Source organism: Daktulosphaira vitifoliae, unplaced genomic scaffold (genome assembly GCF_025091365.1).
Source record: "Daktulosphaira vitifoliae isolate Bord-2020 unplaced genomic scaffold, ASM2509136v1 Scaffold_1, whole genome shotgun sequence".
NCBI lineage: Eukaryota > Metazoa > Arthropoda > Insecta > Hemiptera > Phylloxeridae > Daktulosphaira > Daktulosphaira vitifoliae.
In genome coordinates this window covers 41,406,549-41,425,378 of record NW_026099572.1, presented here as the reverse complement: position 1 = coordinate 41,425,378, position 18,830 = coordinate 41,406,549, and the positions used below count along the sequence as shown (strand labels likewise).

Genomic DNA, 18,830 nt, shown 5'->3' with positions numbered 1-18,830 from the left:
AATATTTATTGTAATAATAATATTATATAATACGATTAAAACAGCTATAAAGTCTATTAATAGATAATTCAAAAACAAGAAAAAAGTTTACTTTTAAAATTAATATTAATTTATGTAAATTTATATTTTAATTAACGAATTTTATTACAATTTTATACTATCAAATTGAATAATAATCTTAATCGAAAAATATTCGTATGATCAGTTGATAAAATCATATAAACTAATATCAATTTCATTGAACTATAATGAATTATTTGAGCTGCACCAACACCATGAAATATGTTACAGCTGCACCCAATACCTGATAAAATTGTCAATATCAATATTAAATTTAAATTATAATTTATTGTGAATAAACTTAGTATAAATCACGTACAAAATATCTAAAGGCGTATCTTCTAATTATAATGAAACGATTATTATAAAACTATTGTTTAAAATAAGATGTAACAAAATTTAAATGTTTGTAAAATGTATGATACTAGTGGCTAATTTTTTGAGAGATTGATATTTTTTACAATTGAATATATCTCAGTTTTGTAAATAAATCTTAAATAAAGACTTATGGACAGTTTAATAAGAATAGCCTATAACTCTGCTCTATTAAATAATTTTCTCTAGATTCGTATTAAGTTTTATTATGCCACAATTACAAAACAGATAATTGTGACGCCTTTCCCTCCAACTTAGTGGCGTTATTAGGTTTTCGTCTTAGGGGATATACATAAGAACGTTTTTCAATTCGCCCTCCCCCTTAAACCAAAAAAATTGTATCCTCAACATATAATTATATTTGTCGTGGGGGATATGACACGTTACTTCTCTCCATGATTACAATGATATTCAAATTGTCTATATATGTCATTATGTGAAACTCTTATTTTCAATTTATAGCATTACCGAAGCAAATAAGTCCAAGGAAACGTTGAAAAACTTTGCACCGGAAACAATTAAAGGTTTTTGACACTGCTGACATACGATTTGAACAAACGTTTTAGCTTCTTCCGATCCATCATACCAATGACAGCTATAAGCTGCTTCCATGACAGATGAACTCTGTAAAAAGTTTAGTAATGTATTATAATGTTATAAACTTTTGTTTAAAAAGTCTTGTGATTATAATTTTTATCGAAATATTATTTCACATACTTCTTCAATCAATTCGTTTCCATGTATGCAGAACATAAAAATGTGAGCAAATGAGTACAAAATATAGCCAATCGTTGAGAGAGCAAATACATTTATTCCATTAATCTATAAAATATATAGATGACTATTAAATATTTATTATAATATATAAAATTTTTCAAATTTATATGTATTTTTACAAAAATACAAATGATACCCTATAACTAACAGTAATAATAATTAGTGATATTTATTTACATTAAATTAATTAATTTAACTAAAAATGGGCACTGTATAAGCATTATAAAAAAATAGTGTAAATACTAAAGAGAAGCCCATTGGGGTAAAGTACAGGTAAATTTATAATTTCAGATTTTTACATATTTTTTGACCAGATTTAATTTTATATTTGTATCGACAAAATAAACAATATATTAACTTATTATAAAATATATATTTGAAAAAAGTTATAATTAAATCAAATTAATCATCAATAAAAGTGTAAATTCATCACACATGACCGTTTTAAAATTTAAATGGTATTCCTGAATTACTAATTAGAGTTTTGGTAATTTACCTTTGTCGCTTGGTATGCAAGAATAGTCAGAATCACAGTACTCACTAACATGTGCATTAGTAGAGCTGAACCGTAGCAATCTGTTATTAATCCTACATATCTATTTAAAATTAGAAATCCAACGATTTTAAACAATAGTATTTAAATAATTTAATGACTAATTACTTTACAACGTGCTTATGCCGTTCTACCCAATACTTAATAGCTGATCTTACTAAAACTTCTTGGTTACTAGTCAAGTTGTTTGGTCCTTTACCATTTGTTTCAGTGTTTCTTTTAGTTAGATTACCATATTCAGTTATTTCATTGGTATATGAAGTTTTGTAATCCTGTTCTGAAAATTAAATAGTTTACAATACTTTGTTAATAATTTCTTAAACCGTTTAGAAATTGTGGTTCAAAATTAGAATTATGAACAATTAATAAATTATTATCTCATGACTAATTAATAACATTGAAAGAATAAAGTAAGTATCAAGTATTTTTATTTAGACAAACATCCTTTTTCATCAATATTTTTTGTAGATTTAATAATTAATTGATTAGCTTCAGAAAATGTACATTTTATAATTTAAGATATAAGATTATATACATTTTAAACATTTGACAGTATTCTACGTAAGTTATTAATGGTTATAAAAAAATTAAAAGTCTGAAAAATAAATTAACCTTTTCAAACGTAATATTTTATGACTAACAATTAAAAAAAAAAAAACATCTGAAAAGGTTTGCTTCGATGCCAAACTAATAATTATACTATTATTCTATGATGTGGTTTTTTTATAACTGTCGCCACTTTTCCTCAGCTCTCACCGGACCAATTTCTTTCAACGTTACGTCAAAAGATCACAATTTTTGTATAGTTGGGTTTAGTTGGGTTTATAAAAATTACATTAATGTCACTGACGAAAATTTGTTGTAGACCAATTTAGACCAAATTATGTTTAATTATTTTCTGAAAAGTTTTACATTAAGCACTTCAATTTGTATAGACATTTGATATAAAAGTAATGAAATGTACAACTACTTTATAATTTCTTGGTAAAATTTCTATTATTAAATTATTGAATATCAATCTCATACTAAGATTAATTACTATAAATAAAACTATAAATTACTAAGTATTTATTTATATATTCAATTTATCGATAAAAGAATAATAATCAGAATATAATTAAGGAAATAGTAGTATATGTTACTTTTGGAAGAAATCACCAATTTCTTAAAATTATACACTATGTATGGATTTGCATCGAAGCGTTTCTTATGATAGTGGTTTTAATCACTATCAGATATCATCTATACTTGTTCAAATTATGCCACGAACCCAATACCGTTTTTTTAAATATAATTTTAGTTCTCAATTTAAAAAAAATGTAAACATACACTTTAAAATTAAAGTTTTTAATTTTAAAATATTAATTTATAAAATACTTACCAAAACCTTCAATACTCTTAGCCGAAGAAGCACGAAATATGTCTGATTGATTTGGAGCAACTGTATCAAGTGCTGAACTCAATTCTATCAATGGACTAAGGATTTCTTTTAGATGTTTTAATTGTTCACATGCGTGTATTAAAAATGATGAAAATAAAACTTCACATAAGTTGGCATGAGTTAGTGTTATAAATATCCAATAGAACTAAATGAAAGAATATAATAATGAAACATATCTGAGTAAATTTCTTTAAAAAATTGTTACATGTCAAATAACAACTATTTAATTTGCATGACATTTAATTAATACATTTTACCCAAAAATGGAAAGGCCTATAAAAAAACTCGATTTTTCTCATCGGTATAACGAAATATTATTCATATATCGGGAGATATAACCTCCATCTTTTCATATGTACACTTCTATATATTTACCTGATAAACAAAAGCTACTATATAACCAATTCCATGACTGGCATCCCAAGGGTACCACGAGCGTAACATCAATTTTGGTACTTGAACAGCCATTGTCTCATTGAATGTTTCCGGATTAGGAACATCCCAAACATTATCGTCGAAAAATGTTATAGTTGTCCAACTGATAGTGGCGAAAATAGTTACTATTGATACAATCACTAATAACTGACGCATTCGTGCTAAGGATATCGAATGAAACCTAAACAATAAAAGTCAAAACTTTTTGAAATAATTCTTTACATTTAAATTAAACAATTAGAACGATAAAATATAACTTTTTTATTTCCCATCTCATGGTTATTTTGATGATAAAATAATTATCACAAATATTGTAAAAATGCAAAATATTAATAAAATACGTGACTAGGTAGATTTCGTACCTGTATTTTTCATAGTAATTTATATTTTTTTATTGTTTATCTTCTTTATAAACATGAAAATCAAAATTTTAGCTCAAAACATGAATAAAACTAAATACGCTCCGATTTTTCATTGAACTTAAACAAAAAGGATATTTTTATGTATAAAAGGATCCCTTAGAAAATTTATTTTATTTAGAACTTAAACTTGGTTGAATCATTTTTTTTTCCAAAAACAAATCACAAATTTTCAGTACATTGTTTTTAAATTGTGTATGAAGTTTATCTCTGTGCAAAACTCTGGTCAATTATAATGTAAACATAGAAATTTATATGAATGTCCATTTGCTATGAATTATAGAACTGTTTTTTTAACTTGTTTTTCAAAATACTCTAGAATATAATTTTAGTTTAAATTTTTATTACATTATAAAAAATTTGTTGACAAACATGAGTTTTAATAAAAATGATTCGGACCATTATTAAATTATAATTAATATTTACCTGGAATGAGATTCAGCAAAGAGTGGATGTGGAGAGGTGTTATTCCAACAACCTAGCGTTCTATAAAATGATTTTGTTCCTGTGCTGAAGTACATGTATTTGATCATAGAATGAGCAAAAAATAATGTGGTTACTACACCAGCTGCCAATTGATCAGAGTCGTACGATTTCGTGAACATGAATATTACAATGAATAAATATTGAGAGTATATGAGAACTGTAGTGATCCAGCTGTAGATTTTTCTCATCAATACAGTTAATCCAGAATAATCTTCATAATATTCGGATATAAACAAACCAGATAACTGTATTAACCGAATATTGGGCCATAAGTCCTTTATGAGACCGTCTTTTTTAAACGTCATTTTGCTTTAAAAAAATCATATTAGTGAGTAAAATTGATTGATTTTAGTAAAAACTTATAATAATTATCAAACAAAAATTTTATTTGAAAACCTAAGATTAATTTTCCAAAAATATGCATTATTTAATAATTATTTTAACATAATGCGTTAAAATAATGGGTAATAATTTTATTATAATCAATTTGATGGAACTATATTTAAATTATGACAATAAATTTATAACTTCTTGATAACTCGGAGAATTATTGACTAAGTCATTTAAAAGTTGGATATAAAACTAAGTTAAACTGAATTGTTTTTATGTATATGTACTGCAGTCAATCTAAGAAAACTTTACAATTCTACAATTTTTTTAAATAGCTTTTAAATGATAACTTAATACAGTATAAATATAAGATGTTATTCGACAAATTTGTTTCATTTAAAAATAAATTATTTTTATAATTATGTTTTATTGATAATTATAAATTTATTTATGTGACCAGCTACAAATTATATTATATTATATTGAATAGTATTAAAATATTTTATTATGATTTTTATTAAGAAGGTTTGAAAGTTAGTGTGCTGTAATTTTTAAATATTTAACGAGTTAGATAACCCTTTCATATACTAATAATGAGAATATTTTATAACAATTTGGATTTTTTAAATCAATTAAACAAATAATTTTATCACATCTGGCATTTGATATAAGACCGTCTATAGTATATTCTTAGTATTCGGGGGTTGACTAAAACCCTTCAGGCATAGGTGAGTAAGTTTTAAGAGTAATAAATTAAATCATTATTTTAGGTCAGCACTACTATTTTTCACGATTCTTATTTTATATATATTATTTTATATTCATTGTTATATTAGTATAATATTTCCAGAGAGTTTGGGTTGCGATCGACATCCCTGTGAATATGTACTTATTTATATATAGTATATATATATAATACTTATATATATATAGCTCATACCAACTTTAAAATGTTTTATATAAAATTTAAGTCCATATTAATCAATCAGTTTTAGGGTCTTATTTAGTTTATAACAATTGATAATAAATTTTGTTCTATATAAGAATTGAACTTTAATCTTAATAACATTTTCTAAAATGTTAATACTAAATATTAACACAAATCCCATAAATATTATTGACACCCCTGATTGTATACAATGGTAATTAAAATAAAAATTGAAAAATAATTTTAAAAAGTTTTTACTTATGCATAAATTTTTATCTCGATGACTTTATCTTACTTTTAAGTTAAGTTACCATTTTTAAAGTAATTACACAAAAAAAAAAGAAGTATTTTACTAGCAAATAACGAGTAATTATAGCTTTTAATAAGTATAAAATTAAAGAAATGTATTTATAAATATATCTTGTTAATAAAATTTAAAAAAATATTTATTGAGAAAATTAATAATTTTTTTTTGCTACAGTCAGTGGTGTACTCAATATTTTCTCATGAAGGAACATATATTAAAATAAAATTAGTATTTCCTAATTTTCTTTTTTAAGTATCAATATAAAGATCGCCAAAATTAATATAAATTATTATTTTTACACGTTTTATTTAGATTTTAATTATAAAAAAAACCCCATTAGAATACTAACGAACAAAAAAAAAAAATTCTAATTTTAATAAACATTTTTTCAAATGAATTTAATACATTATTTTCATATAATGTATTATGATATTATTATTTTGATGTTTCTTAATTTTGTTTTGTTATTAATAATGGACTGAGTACTATATGTATTTTTATAAATAATAAAATTAACTGTATTCTTTTTTTTTTAATTAAGTAAACAATTTTTATGCCTCAAATTGTACTCTATTGGCAAAGCTCTTAGATAAATTCAGGGTTATCCATATCAAATTATGAATAAAGAAAATATATAACACAACTTGTACATACGACGGATGATAGACTTATCGCCGTACTATAATTTTATACTTCGTTTGAATTTTATTTAAATTTTATTTTTAGCTATAACAATCAGAAGGTTATTAGTTATTTTTATATTGCTCACATCTCCAAATTTTTTTATAATATTAACTCCATATTTTTCAAAAAAATAAAATAGACATTTCGCAATAGTTTTTCTTAGTATCTCTCTCTTCTTATATGTATGTTCTATTTTGAAGTCAGTCATTTAAAAATAATTAACAGTAGTCAAAGAAAATAAAAATAATAATTGACAATGGACAAGGAGAAATAAACGATAATAATAATAATATACTACAGTAGAAAAGAGTAAGAAAGTAAGTGTCGAATGATGAATTCACATTAAAGTCTCAGTTATAAATGATTTTTTTTAAAGCCTTTATTAAAATAATTAACAGCTCAACAATTATAAATAAAAAAAAATTAAAAAGTATAACAGTAACTATACTATGTTATAACAGATACGACAATAATTGTTAGTAAACTCTAAAATAGAGAGATATTAAACATTATTTAAAATTATTGTTAACAGAGCTTTTAATGTACAAACTAAAATATTATTAAATTAAACTTTTTATTTGAAATAATGGAAGAAGAGAAAAAAAATTAATAAAAAAATTAATTACAAGTTAGATGACAAATCCTAAACACCTCAGGGAAAATATGATGGAAATAATATAATGGGAGAACGGGAATTAAGAGTATTAGCTACGAGATGAGAATTAGTATTGTAGGCTGCTAAGAGGCTAAACAGTGTATTTCTGCTGTTAATTAGGGCAAGACAATCAAAGAAAAGATAAGGAAAATAGAGCTGCATTATCATGTAGGGATGAAATCCCTAAGATGTTCTGGTAATACAGCGTAAGAAATTTGCACAGTGGGTAACGGTCGAAAGAATGAAATAGAAATGAAAAGCTCATCTCAGCTTAAGGTCCAGTTTGAAGACTAGATAAGTGACGTAATCAAATGGCGGATAGTTATTTCATCAAGATTAATTATAACGGAAATGACGGTAAGTCTTTTCTAGTGAAAATTATTAATTGGATTTTTATTGGGCAGTTTTATAATATTGCATTTAGAGAGAGTTAGAGAGAAGGGTAAGTGAGTTATTAAGAGAGTTAAAGGTATTATGAATGGATATATAAGGAGAGAAAAAGACAATATCGTTGGAATTGAAAAGTGAAAAAGTTCCACTAGAGGTGAGGGAAAGGCTTACTTTGCACATGTAATTATTAAAAAGTAGAAGACTAAGGCAGCTAACCTGTGGGAGGCCGTGGTAGGATGTGTGATTTAATATTAAATTGGAAGGAAAAGGAACGTAAGAAAACGATGTGAAGAGACGCGAAATGTGCACAGAATCGAAAGCTCCTTTAATGTCTACAAAAACAGCAAGACAATAGGATTTATCACAAAATGTTTTGTAAATACAGGCCGTGACAGTAGATAAACACTCCATAGTGTCATGATCTCTTCGAAACCCGTATAAGTTAGGGGAAAGACAGTTATTTTTTTCAAAAAACCAATCAAGCCTTCTTGAAAATATATTTGACTACTTTACAGAGTGAAAATGAACAAAATGCGATGGATGTTAAGTTGTACAGGTATGACGTTAAATTAACGCCAATAATCAAGAATAACACTTTGGAACCATAAAGAATTGAGACTGGCTAAAATACGTTCAAGGCAATGAGAAGGAAGATGTTTTAGAACTAAAGAGGAAACTCCATCCAAACCAGAGGCGGACGATTTACGCGAATAGATTGCATAGGAAATTTCACTATGTGTAAACAGGGAAGTATGAGGATCAAAAGGGTGAGAATTAAAGAAAGGATTGGATCAAGGGTAGGAGAGGATTCTTCTACAAATGAGACTTAGGGGGAGCAACGTCACAACGATTACTTCGGGTGATTTGCAATACATGGTACTAGTTTGAGATTGGGATCATTATAAATAGATTTACCGTTGGATTTATGCTATGTATAAAGGGCTGGTTGAAAATTTACAACCTTGATTGCTCTCACCAGATTTACACGAATTATTTGTGGGTTGGAAGTTTGCAAAGTACTTTTACGGCGCAGTGGAAAGTGATACTGAATACCAGATTGGGTCAGAATTGCACCCAGAGCCCCGATGAGCATCGTAAATGTGCCGAAAAAGCGAAAATCTGGTTTAAAAACTAGTAAAACATACTCTAAAAATAAGTGGGTAACTACGAACGTACACGATATGTAAGATAAATACGTCCTTTCAATACGACCAATAAATTGTAAATGAGATATAAATTATATCGTTATAACTTTGGTCGTTGGCATATAGATGTCATTTGAAGTATGTTAATGTTTTATTGGCAAATAATAACCAGTAAAATGGTTATTATTATTATATGACCATTAAAATAGTGACATTTTAAAAGATAATACTATTACCATTTTTTTTTTATCCATTAAATTTACGTGGTTCGAATTTAGTATTTATAGAATGTGTAGGGGCTATCTTAAATGTTTCCATTAATATTGTCAATTTTAATCTTTAAGTAGCATTTATAGTTATCAAGTAAAAAATTCTTCACTTATTTTAAAAATATATTTTTACTTTTATAAAATTGAATTTTAGCAATGAATTGATCGGATATCAAATATGATTTTATAATTCATCATTGAATTATAAAATTACAATAGAATTTTTAACTTTGGACAGACGCTCGAAAAAACATAATAAAGAGCATACTATAATATACTTTTAAATTATAATTATAATTACTAAAATTATAAATATTAAATCTCAAAAATTAATATTTAATTAATAAATAATAATTGCATCAACGTTTATTTTCAAAACTAATTTAGAGAATTTTATTTAATACAATAATGATTATATTACTTGGCCGTACCTAAAATTTTTAAAACTGACATATTGCATTACAAAAAAGTAACAAGTAAAAAAAAATAATTTTACTTATATTCAAAATTATTGATTATATTAATCTAAGCACGTTTGTCGTGGGGAGTGATTCCAATTCTTTACCTTCTAAGATGAAATTAAGGAATTAACTATAGGAGAGATCTGTTTGATTATAATTATAATTTCCCATATACTATAATTTTAAATCAATGGAGGAGGGTCTAGATCCTCGTGAAAATTCCGTATCAACAAAGATCTAACGTATCAAGATGGCCCTCTAAAATTCCAAGAGCCTTGTCTACCTATGCAAAATACGGTCCTGTACATAAGCATTACTCTTAGACATCTGAATTTTTCTAAGACTTTTCTTAAATAAAACCGAGGTACTCAACATCTACTTAAGTGAAGTTCGCTTAAACTAAATTCCAAAAAGGGCTATCTCGTTTACGTCACTACTATGTAGTAACGTCTATCACTCTCTTTTCTTCTTGTGATTGAATTGTTGGGAAATTAAAAAGTCAGGGATGTAGGATTAATTCTGGGTTAATAAAATTTTTAATTAACTCTTTTATTTAATTAGTTAAACTGAAAGGTTCAAAATATGTACACGAAGTACAATAATGTTTATATTCTAATGTAAATACATATATATATATATATATATATATATATATATTTATTATTGTGTATTTATCCTAAATTTCTTAAAACCTTTCAAAAACAAATGTAACTAATGATAAACAAAAATGATTCTTGCATTTTATAAAAATCTATTTTACCTTTAGAAAAAATACTTCACACTCCAAAATTACCAAATAGCTCGAATAATAAATTATATTAATTTGTCAAAAAAAATGTTATCCATTTACACTTCAACTTAAATTTAACGTCAACACTTTGACAAGCAGCAATGACACTAAACTATTTGAAGCATAGATTTTGTAGCCGTTTAGATATTAGGTCACACAATAGGACGATCGTTTTGCCCTGACCTACCTGCTAAGGGATGATATTATTTAAAATATTAAAGAAATTCTTAGTTACCCTTTATTATGTTTTCAACTTCTTTAGGATATGTGAAATATAATTATTTTAAATTATAGGTTACAATATAACAATCAATAACTAAAATATATGTAAAATAAAGTTTAATTTATCAATAAACTGGCACAGTGGTATTATATAAGGTCAAGTAAAGCTAGTTATGATATTTTAAACCTATATTTATAACTAGAGTAGAGCATTATTTGCATAAAATTTTATTTAAATAATCATCTAAATAAAATATCATAATTTGAATAAAATTTTATGCAAATAATTTTCAAGCATATTTATTTGAATAAAAATGCATTATTATCAAAATAAATCTAATTTAAATATTATTGGTAAACATTATTTTTACTTGAATATGTTGAATACTTGAAAATCATTTTTCAAAAATATTCGAATTATCTAGATGAAAATTCGTCCAAAACTGTTTATGACCAACCAGTTTATGATATATATTCTTTAAGAAAATAATTCCTCAGTATCAAAAGATGAACTTTCAAACATTTAAAAATTTTGAACAATTATTTTAAAAATGTTAATTTTTTTTTCAAATATTACTAAATTATTAAAATTATTTAAATCTATCATTTGTCAAAAGCGTCCAATTATTGTATACAGCTAATCATCAGCGCAAAGGAAGTGGACTGAAGGATCCACTAAACGCCTATCATGCTTAAAATTTAACTATAGTAAATTAATAAAAACTTAAAAACTTACTTATTCTATTTAAAAATTATATTATGAAAGGCACTACACATTTTGAGTCATACTGAGAAACAGGGTAGTGTTTAGTAACACTCTATTTTTGTTATAACGTACAATATAGAATTCTACATTGCGTACTACTCTTACCTACGATAAAAACATATTTAAAGTTGGAAACTCATAATGCAAAATTAGTTATCGACCAGTCCAAATTTAATTCAATTCATTCACATTTTAATAGTAAAAATATAATTATAGGTTCCCCATTTAATTTTCGAAATTTATCCTAAAATCTACCCTTAGAAATATTTTTTTCTTATATTAAACATGATATTTAATATGGTTAATAAAAATAAATTGAATTTTATGTTTACATTTTCATGAAATTATTTTTATTTAATAGAAAAAATGAGGGATAGCATTTTTAATAAATCAAAGTGATTTATATGATGTTCTAATTACGTCACTAGCTACTAGTACACTACTAGCAAACTATACTATTTTACTATTACATTTTGATATGCGATATACTTTCAATACAATTAGTTTTAACTTTATTTCATGACTATTTTTATGAAAAGATACAATAATATATTAAAGAATCAGTTTTAATAAGCTACTAACTATAAATCCTTAGTCAATATAATATAATACTAGGCTTTGCCTAGCTGTGGCTCTGTCCCAGACCTGAGGCCCTACAAACCTTACGAGGCTACGGCGCGTACGCCTCTTCTGGCCGTCGTCGTAGTAGACCACTGATTTTCGTAGGAGTACCCGCTAGTCCAGGTACGATAAGTGTTTTGCAGAAAAAATATTACATCAGAATCAGTGTAACAAAAATATATTAAAAATGTAATTATTAAAATCAGGAAAATTCAAAAAGAGAATATATTAAAATGTATTGGGTATATGGCTGACATTTGTTAATGAAGTATTACCCTTAGGCGTATGCAGAAATTATTTTAGGAGGGTATTTAATATTTTTTTACTTTGTTAGACATGCTATAGAATTTTTTTACTAAAAATCAAAGTGATGATAAAAAAAAAGGTTATTAGGTCCTTATTTCTTAGAAGATAATTAAAAAAATATTGATGGCGCTGATTCAAGCGGTGCCCATATTTCCCATAAATACACCCGTGATATAAAAAAATATATTAATATTCTAATTATAATAATTGTGTGTATATTATAGAATAATTGTAAAAAAAACTCGGCAGGTTATTATACGTAGAACTAAGTAAAAAAATTAATTTTGATAAAAATACTGTGATTTGACGTTGGACAGCATAGTTGTCATAGATCAATCCCAATTTTTACGATAAATCATCGACTCATATATCATATATGAGAAAAATAAGATTATTTATACTGTACTGTTCTGATAATAAATGTACAAACTTATATAATTATAACCGTCTTGAAATTTATGTACAACTTATTTATACATAACATATAACATTCCTTGATAAAATATATAAATTATAGTGCTATGCACAAATGCAAAAGAGTGTCCTAATATAAACTCTGCGTGGATATAAAAAAAAAAGTTCAAAGCGAAAATAGTACAATTGAACATTAAGCTCACTATAAAGCAAAAGTTATATACAAATGATATATATATATATATATCAATAAACATGATAAAATATATCAACAAGTTTGTATTATAAAAATATTTAAAGTAATCGACAGAAAGTATCTTAATAAAAGTATACTTAATAAACTAAACATAAAAATATATAAAAATAACAAACATAATATCAAAAAAATGATAGTTAGTAACTAAAATAACCAATTTATATATGTCAACAATAACATATATTAATTATGAATTGAATAAAAAGTTAAATCGTCATAAAAATACACAAATTAAGGTTCACAATAAACATATGCGCAGAAATGAGTCAATACCCTATTAAAACCATGAGCATAGACTTCAAAAAAAAAGTCGAAAAACGATGAAAAATGAACGAATTGAATTGATTTATTTATCATATCTCAGAAATGTCATTGGGCGGGTCTGGTGAAAATTTGAAACCTTAAGTCGTAAAATGCGCTGGCGTCAGCGAGCGTTTTTTTCTAAAACGGTTGAAATTTTAAAACGCTCGCGGGCGAGCAGCAAAAATTTTCCGACCTTTGCCAATAATTTTCTTGGAGTCTAGTGACCGAGTACTTTTGTAGAAAAAAAAAATTTGAAAATCTGATCAGGCTAAGTAATTTTCCCAGGAAAGCGTTTTTTTCCTTGTTCTATTATATAAAAAGATGTTTCGTTTTTGTTATTCAAAACACTAAATTCTTAACTTTTCTTTTAAGTGACGATAAACTATTTTATTTTAAGTATGCCAAACGATTTTGGATTACTATTAGCCATTCATCGATATTTTAATGCTTAAAATACATAGAAAATTGTTTTTAATAAAAATTTTAGTATTTTATTGAATATGAGTTATTGATTACTATTAATTTCTTTAGATACTCGGGACGTATAAAGGATTCTTTGGCCTTAAATAAACGTATCACTTGTCAAACTCAATAGAATTTATCATTGCCTACATTTTTGTATTGTATCGGTTTTCCAGTATCTTTTTCTATTTTTCCGTTATTTTTACTCTTTAAAGTATTTCTTCTTTAAAATATATTCAGGTTATACTATTTATATATTAACATGAGAGAATCGATATAAGCTTTAAAATAAAACAATATAAAAGATTTATTTATTTACTTTTAAATGTTCCTTATAAAGGGTTTTTCAATAGGGACGCTACAAAAGTAAACCGATAGGGATAGCAAACGACGCTATATTTTTTCCCGCTCTCTTGACATTTCTCTTCAGTAAGGTTTGCCATTTCATCATGGAAAGATATACGATCCAACAATGAGTCGAAATTATTAAAATTTACTACCGAAATTCGGAGTCAGTGGCCTCAACTTTAAGAGCGCTACGTGCAATTTATGGTCGTCATAATCGTCCTGCCAGATCAACAATTGAGCGTCTAGTGGAAAAATTTGAATCCACAGGCACAGTACAAAATGTTCCCGTGCCAGTGAGACAAAGAAGTGCCCGTAGTGTCGAGAATATTGCTGCCGCTAGCGCATCAATTGAGGAAGACCCAAATCAGTCTCTCACACGTCGTTCTCAAGAGTTGGGCGTATCTGTGACGTCGTTGTGGCGAATTTTGCGAAAAGATCTTGGCCTACATCCTTACAAGATCAAATTGACGCAAAAACTGAAGCCGCTTGACCACCAGAAGCGTCGTATGTTCGTGATTGGGCTGAGCAACAACTTGAAAATGATCCGGATTTTCATCGAAAAATCATCTTCAGCGATGAGGCTCATTTCTGGCTGAATGGCTTCGTCAATAAGCAAAATATGCGTTATTGGTCAGGCAGCAATCCACACGTACTCCATGAGTCACCATTGCATCCCGAAAAAATTACGGTTTGGTGTGGTTTATGGGCCGGCGGCGTCATTGGGCCGTACTTCTTCCGTGATGATCAAGACCGGCACGTTACTGTGAATGGGAATCGCTACCGCTCAATGATAACCGAATATTTTTGGCCCGAATTGGATGATATGGACTTGGACAATATGTGGTTTCAACAGGACGGCGCCACAAGCCACACAGCGAATGTCACAATCGATTTATTGAAAACCAAGTTTGGTGAACGTGTTATCTCACGAAATGGCCCAGTCAATTGGCCGCCTCGGTCGTGCGATTTGACGCCGTTAGACTATTTCCTGTGGGGCTACGTCAAGTCTATGGTCTATGCCAACAAGCCAGCGACGATTGATGAACTTCGTACGAATATCGAACGTGAGATTGCAGCAGTATCGGCCGATTTATGCTTGAAAACCGTCGAAAATTGGGTTCAGCGTCTGGACTTCTGCAAGTGTGTGTGCCCGTGGTGGCCATACATAATGGCATCGAATGTACTTTCACATGAATAAAGAATTTCATTGATATCCAAAACCGTTTTTGATTTATTTAAAAAAACTTTTGTAGCGTCCCTATTGAAAAACCCTTTAAATATTTGTCAGCACCAATAAAATATTTGTCATACTTTATGTTTAGCACAACCCTTCCAATATTTTAAGTCTTATCTTATAGTTTTAATATTATTATTAAAAAAAATTAATTTTTTATAAAAAGTTTAAAAGTCAATAGTATAATTTGAATATCTTAATAAGATTTCTTGACCTCATGTGAAATATTGTATTTTTAAGTATTGATTTTATTAGGCAGGTTTTAAACAATTTTGCACATTTGTCAATAAGTATTTATTATTTAATAGTGAGTTAAATAGTGGGGTTGTATTTGAGACTTCAAAAAACATTTTTAGACAGTAAAAGGTATAATTTTTTAATAGTAACGTGTTAATATTAAATTAGTATGTAATAAGACATGAACATTTTTTTTTTAATACATAATATTAATAATTGATTACAATGTTCTGAATAAAACTAAAATATGCAATTGTTTTACAAATAATTTTTAATAATTTACAATAACTTTAATAGTGTGTTTGCATGGAGCTATAGTTGTTAAAGTCCTCACAAATAAACTTAATTATCTAGTTAAGATTCGATGAAAAATAGTCAACTAATATTTTTAATTATTTATATTCAATTTTAAACATATAATCAAAATAATTTTATAGCTATATAATAATACCTTATTTATTATTATTGTAATAATCAATATATAAGTCAGTATATTTGTTCATATTAAATCAGTTGTTAGGCTACATTGATTTTATTAAAGCAATATATTTGTTGATGGAATTTTTTTTATGAGCTGAGATAAAGCAAGTCAATTTATGATAAAAATTCTTCCATAAATCTATTGCTAGATAAAAAATATAATTTCTTACTTAATGCTATAAGATATGGTATAATCAAAAATTTTAACAAAAAAATTTTTAATTATTATAGTATCAGATGACTTATTATTTTATTAAAATAATTCACCAAAATATTTTTAAAGAACATAATTAATGAGTATTCAAGTCTATAATTTATAGTTAAACAAATTATTTAAATTTATGTTGCTTAAAAATTAAGCATAAAGCAGTATATAAATTTTAAAGTACATCAAAATTTCATTTAATATTTATTATTAAAATGATTTAATATATTTTCATATAAATCAATTTATAATATATAAATGTTATTTATGGACTAATAATTAAATACATTGTAACCTACACGAGTGTTTAATAGTTTAATTATGAATTGTAACTCATGAAATTTCCGCAAAATAAAAACAATTTTATTTTCGATTAAAACGCCAACAATTTCATCAATTTGCCCACACATTACCCTCCAGAGATTAAAATTTAAATAGCACGTACCAAAATATTAAAAACATATAATGAGGCTAGAAATTATACAATTATAATAAAGCTCATAAAAAATACGTCGTTGTAAATAACAATATATTTTTTTTTAATTTTCTAAAGGTGCACTCAATTGTTTTAATACAGTACTATAGATAAAAAGTTTAAATAACTAGAATTTCATAGGTTTTTTATTTAATTTTAGTATAAGTTAATTTTTATAGCCAAAAAGAAATTTTTCAATCAAAATAATTTCTAACACAGTCTAATTATTCGGTTGATATATCATTACATATAATTATTTCAATACTAAATATCAATAAGATTCTTAGCAATTTAATATTACCTCGAACACTGTTGAAAATTGACTTCAAATTCTAAACAAAATGTATAAGAAAATTTAAATAAAAAGTATAAAACACTCAACACATTATTCCATACAGTCAAGAACTAATATGATGACTAACATATATTTAACACTGAATATAATAATATACATATATATTTAATCGAAATGTGATAATCATTGTTTAAAAAGAACTTACACGACAGCACATTTTTAAACTTGTATAGTATGACGTAAATTTGTCAGGTAGATGATTGTTCAACAACAAAAGTGTGACTTTCCGTAAATATTTATGTATGCGTGGATGTCTATTATATGACAAAAAAAACAATTTTCTTAAAAATCTTTTAAGTATGAACAATACATATGAATAGATAGCACTGAGATATTTATTAAATATTATACCTTTTCATTTTAGCCTTTGTGATTATGTTTAATAATGTTTCTTTAATATTATTAATTTTATTATAATTATACATGTAAGTTATATTTACAGATTTATTAATTTATTATAACCCATACAATAGCCAAGAAGATTGTAAAAATTGAAAAACATTTTTTTTTATTTATAGGTTTATTTAATTACTTTTTGGCATCGTATCCTATAGGGCGCGTCAACTGTATATTTTTTAATGGCAACATATATATTTAAGTAGCTTACAAGTTAGTAAAATATTTATAAAATAGAAAATGATCTAATTAAGAAAATGACAGGTTGATAATCACTTATTGGAATGAATGATTTTTTTTATTAATAAATGTTATTAATCTTGAATTTGATAACTGGAACAAAATATACAATGTTCAGTAAGTAAGGAAACAGGTTAATTGATACAAACAATGAGAACAATCGAAAGCCGTTTCCTTATTTACTGAAAACTCATATATATGTTTGTTTATTTAACGAAATACCCTACAAATGAGACGATCATTTATAGTAAGGTGGAGTTACGAGGTTTATTTTCTATGACTTGTTGACTTTTATGGATTTAAAATCGGAAGTTATAATAATGAGAACTTCTCCTTACCTTGCCTAGTACTGTTTTTCAATTGTCTCTTTCGTCTTCTAACGGACGAATATAAGTTTTTCTGAAACTTGATATTTTTATAATCTTTCCCCAACTAAGAGTAAAATCACCAAATGATTGTTAAACTTTGTAACTAAAACAATTTTGAAAGAAAAGATAATCTTTTATTTTTATATACTCCCCTGTTTTAAGAACTCTAAAATACTGCTTAAAACCAGGGATGTTTTTAGAGCTCATTTTAGGAGAAATGATTCATATTTTTTACCTTGGTAAACATGCTAAAGAGCAAAGTGATGACAAAAAAAATGTCTTTAGAATCATATTTCGTAAATTTCAGCTTTAAAAAATATTGAAAATTAGACTAGGAAGCGATCGCTCCCTATCGTGACTCCCTTAAGTATGCCTCTGCTTAAAATATATCAATTCATAAATGATCTTTTGATTTCACAAATGGATATTTTATCTTATAACATTAAGTGATAATAACTTGTAACAAAATATTGTTTAATAGAGTTTAAGTTTTAGGATAAAACATCATGTTTATTAAAAAATTATATAGTCTCAATCCTAAATATTAAAATTATTGACAAAAAAAAACTGAATTTTATTCCTTATTATTTTTAAGTATTGCACGAGACATAATTATGAAACCACTCTGTGTATACAT

General features: G+C 26.0%; 1 protein-coding gene across 3 annotated transcripts; it reads right to left on the bottom strand.

Moving 5' to 3' along the window:
- Positions 1-14: 14 nt before the first annotated feature.
- On the bottom strand, positions 15-17,664 carry LOC126910437 (odorant receptor coreceptor). Of its 3 annotated transcripts, XM_050693006.1 has the most exons (11): positions 17,541-17,664; positions 17,335-17,443; positions 17,136-17,166; positions 4,487-4,855; positions 3,582-3,822; positions 3,147-3,351; positions 1,874-2,042; positions 1,709-1,808; positions 1,153-1,257; positions 904-1,059; positions 15-304 (listed from the first exon to the last, which is right to left on the bottom strand). In XM_050693006.1, exons 4-11 carry the CDS (start codon positions 4,849-4,851, stop codon positions 254-256), a joined length of 1,392 nt encoding a protein of 463 aa, XP_050548963.1. In that variant the 5' UTR covers positions 4,852-4,855; positions 17,136-17,166; positions 17,335-17,443; positions 17,541-17,664; the 3' UTR covers positions 15-253. The 3 variants fall into 3 exon arrangements, with proteins under 3 accessions (XP_050548963.1, XP_050548962.1, XP_050548961.1); XM_050693005.1 differs by lacking the exons at positions 17,335-17,443; positions 17,541-17,664 and having other exon boundaries at positions 17,136-17,249; XM_050693004.1 differs by lacking the exons at positions 17,136-17,166; positions 17,335-17,443; positions 17,541-17,664 and adding an exon at positions 10,476-10,625 and having other exon boundaries at positions 16-304.
- Between the last annotated feature and the right edge of the window lie 1,166 nt (positions 17,665-18,830).

Bases quoted from the DNA above. Each gene is read 5' to 3' on its own strand.
- LOC126910437 (XM_050693006.1), bottom strand. From the start codon at position 4,851: ATGACGTTTAAAAAAGACGGTCTCATAAAGGACTTATGGCCCAATATT. The intron at 3,352-3,581 runs GTAAATATATAG...TCTTTCATTTAG, and splicing joins TAGTAGCTTTTGTTTATCAG to TTCTATTGGATATTTATAAC. The intron at 1,060-1,152 runs GTATGTGAAATA...AACTTTTTACAG, and splicing joins GAAACGAATTGATTGAAGAA to AGTTCATCTGTCATGGAAGC.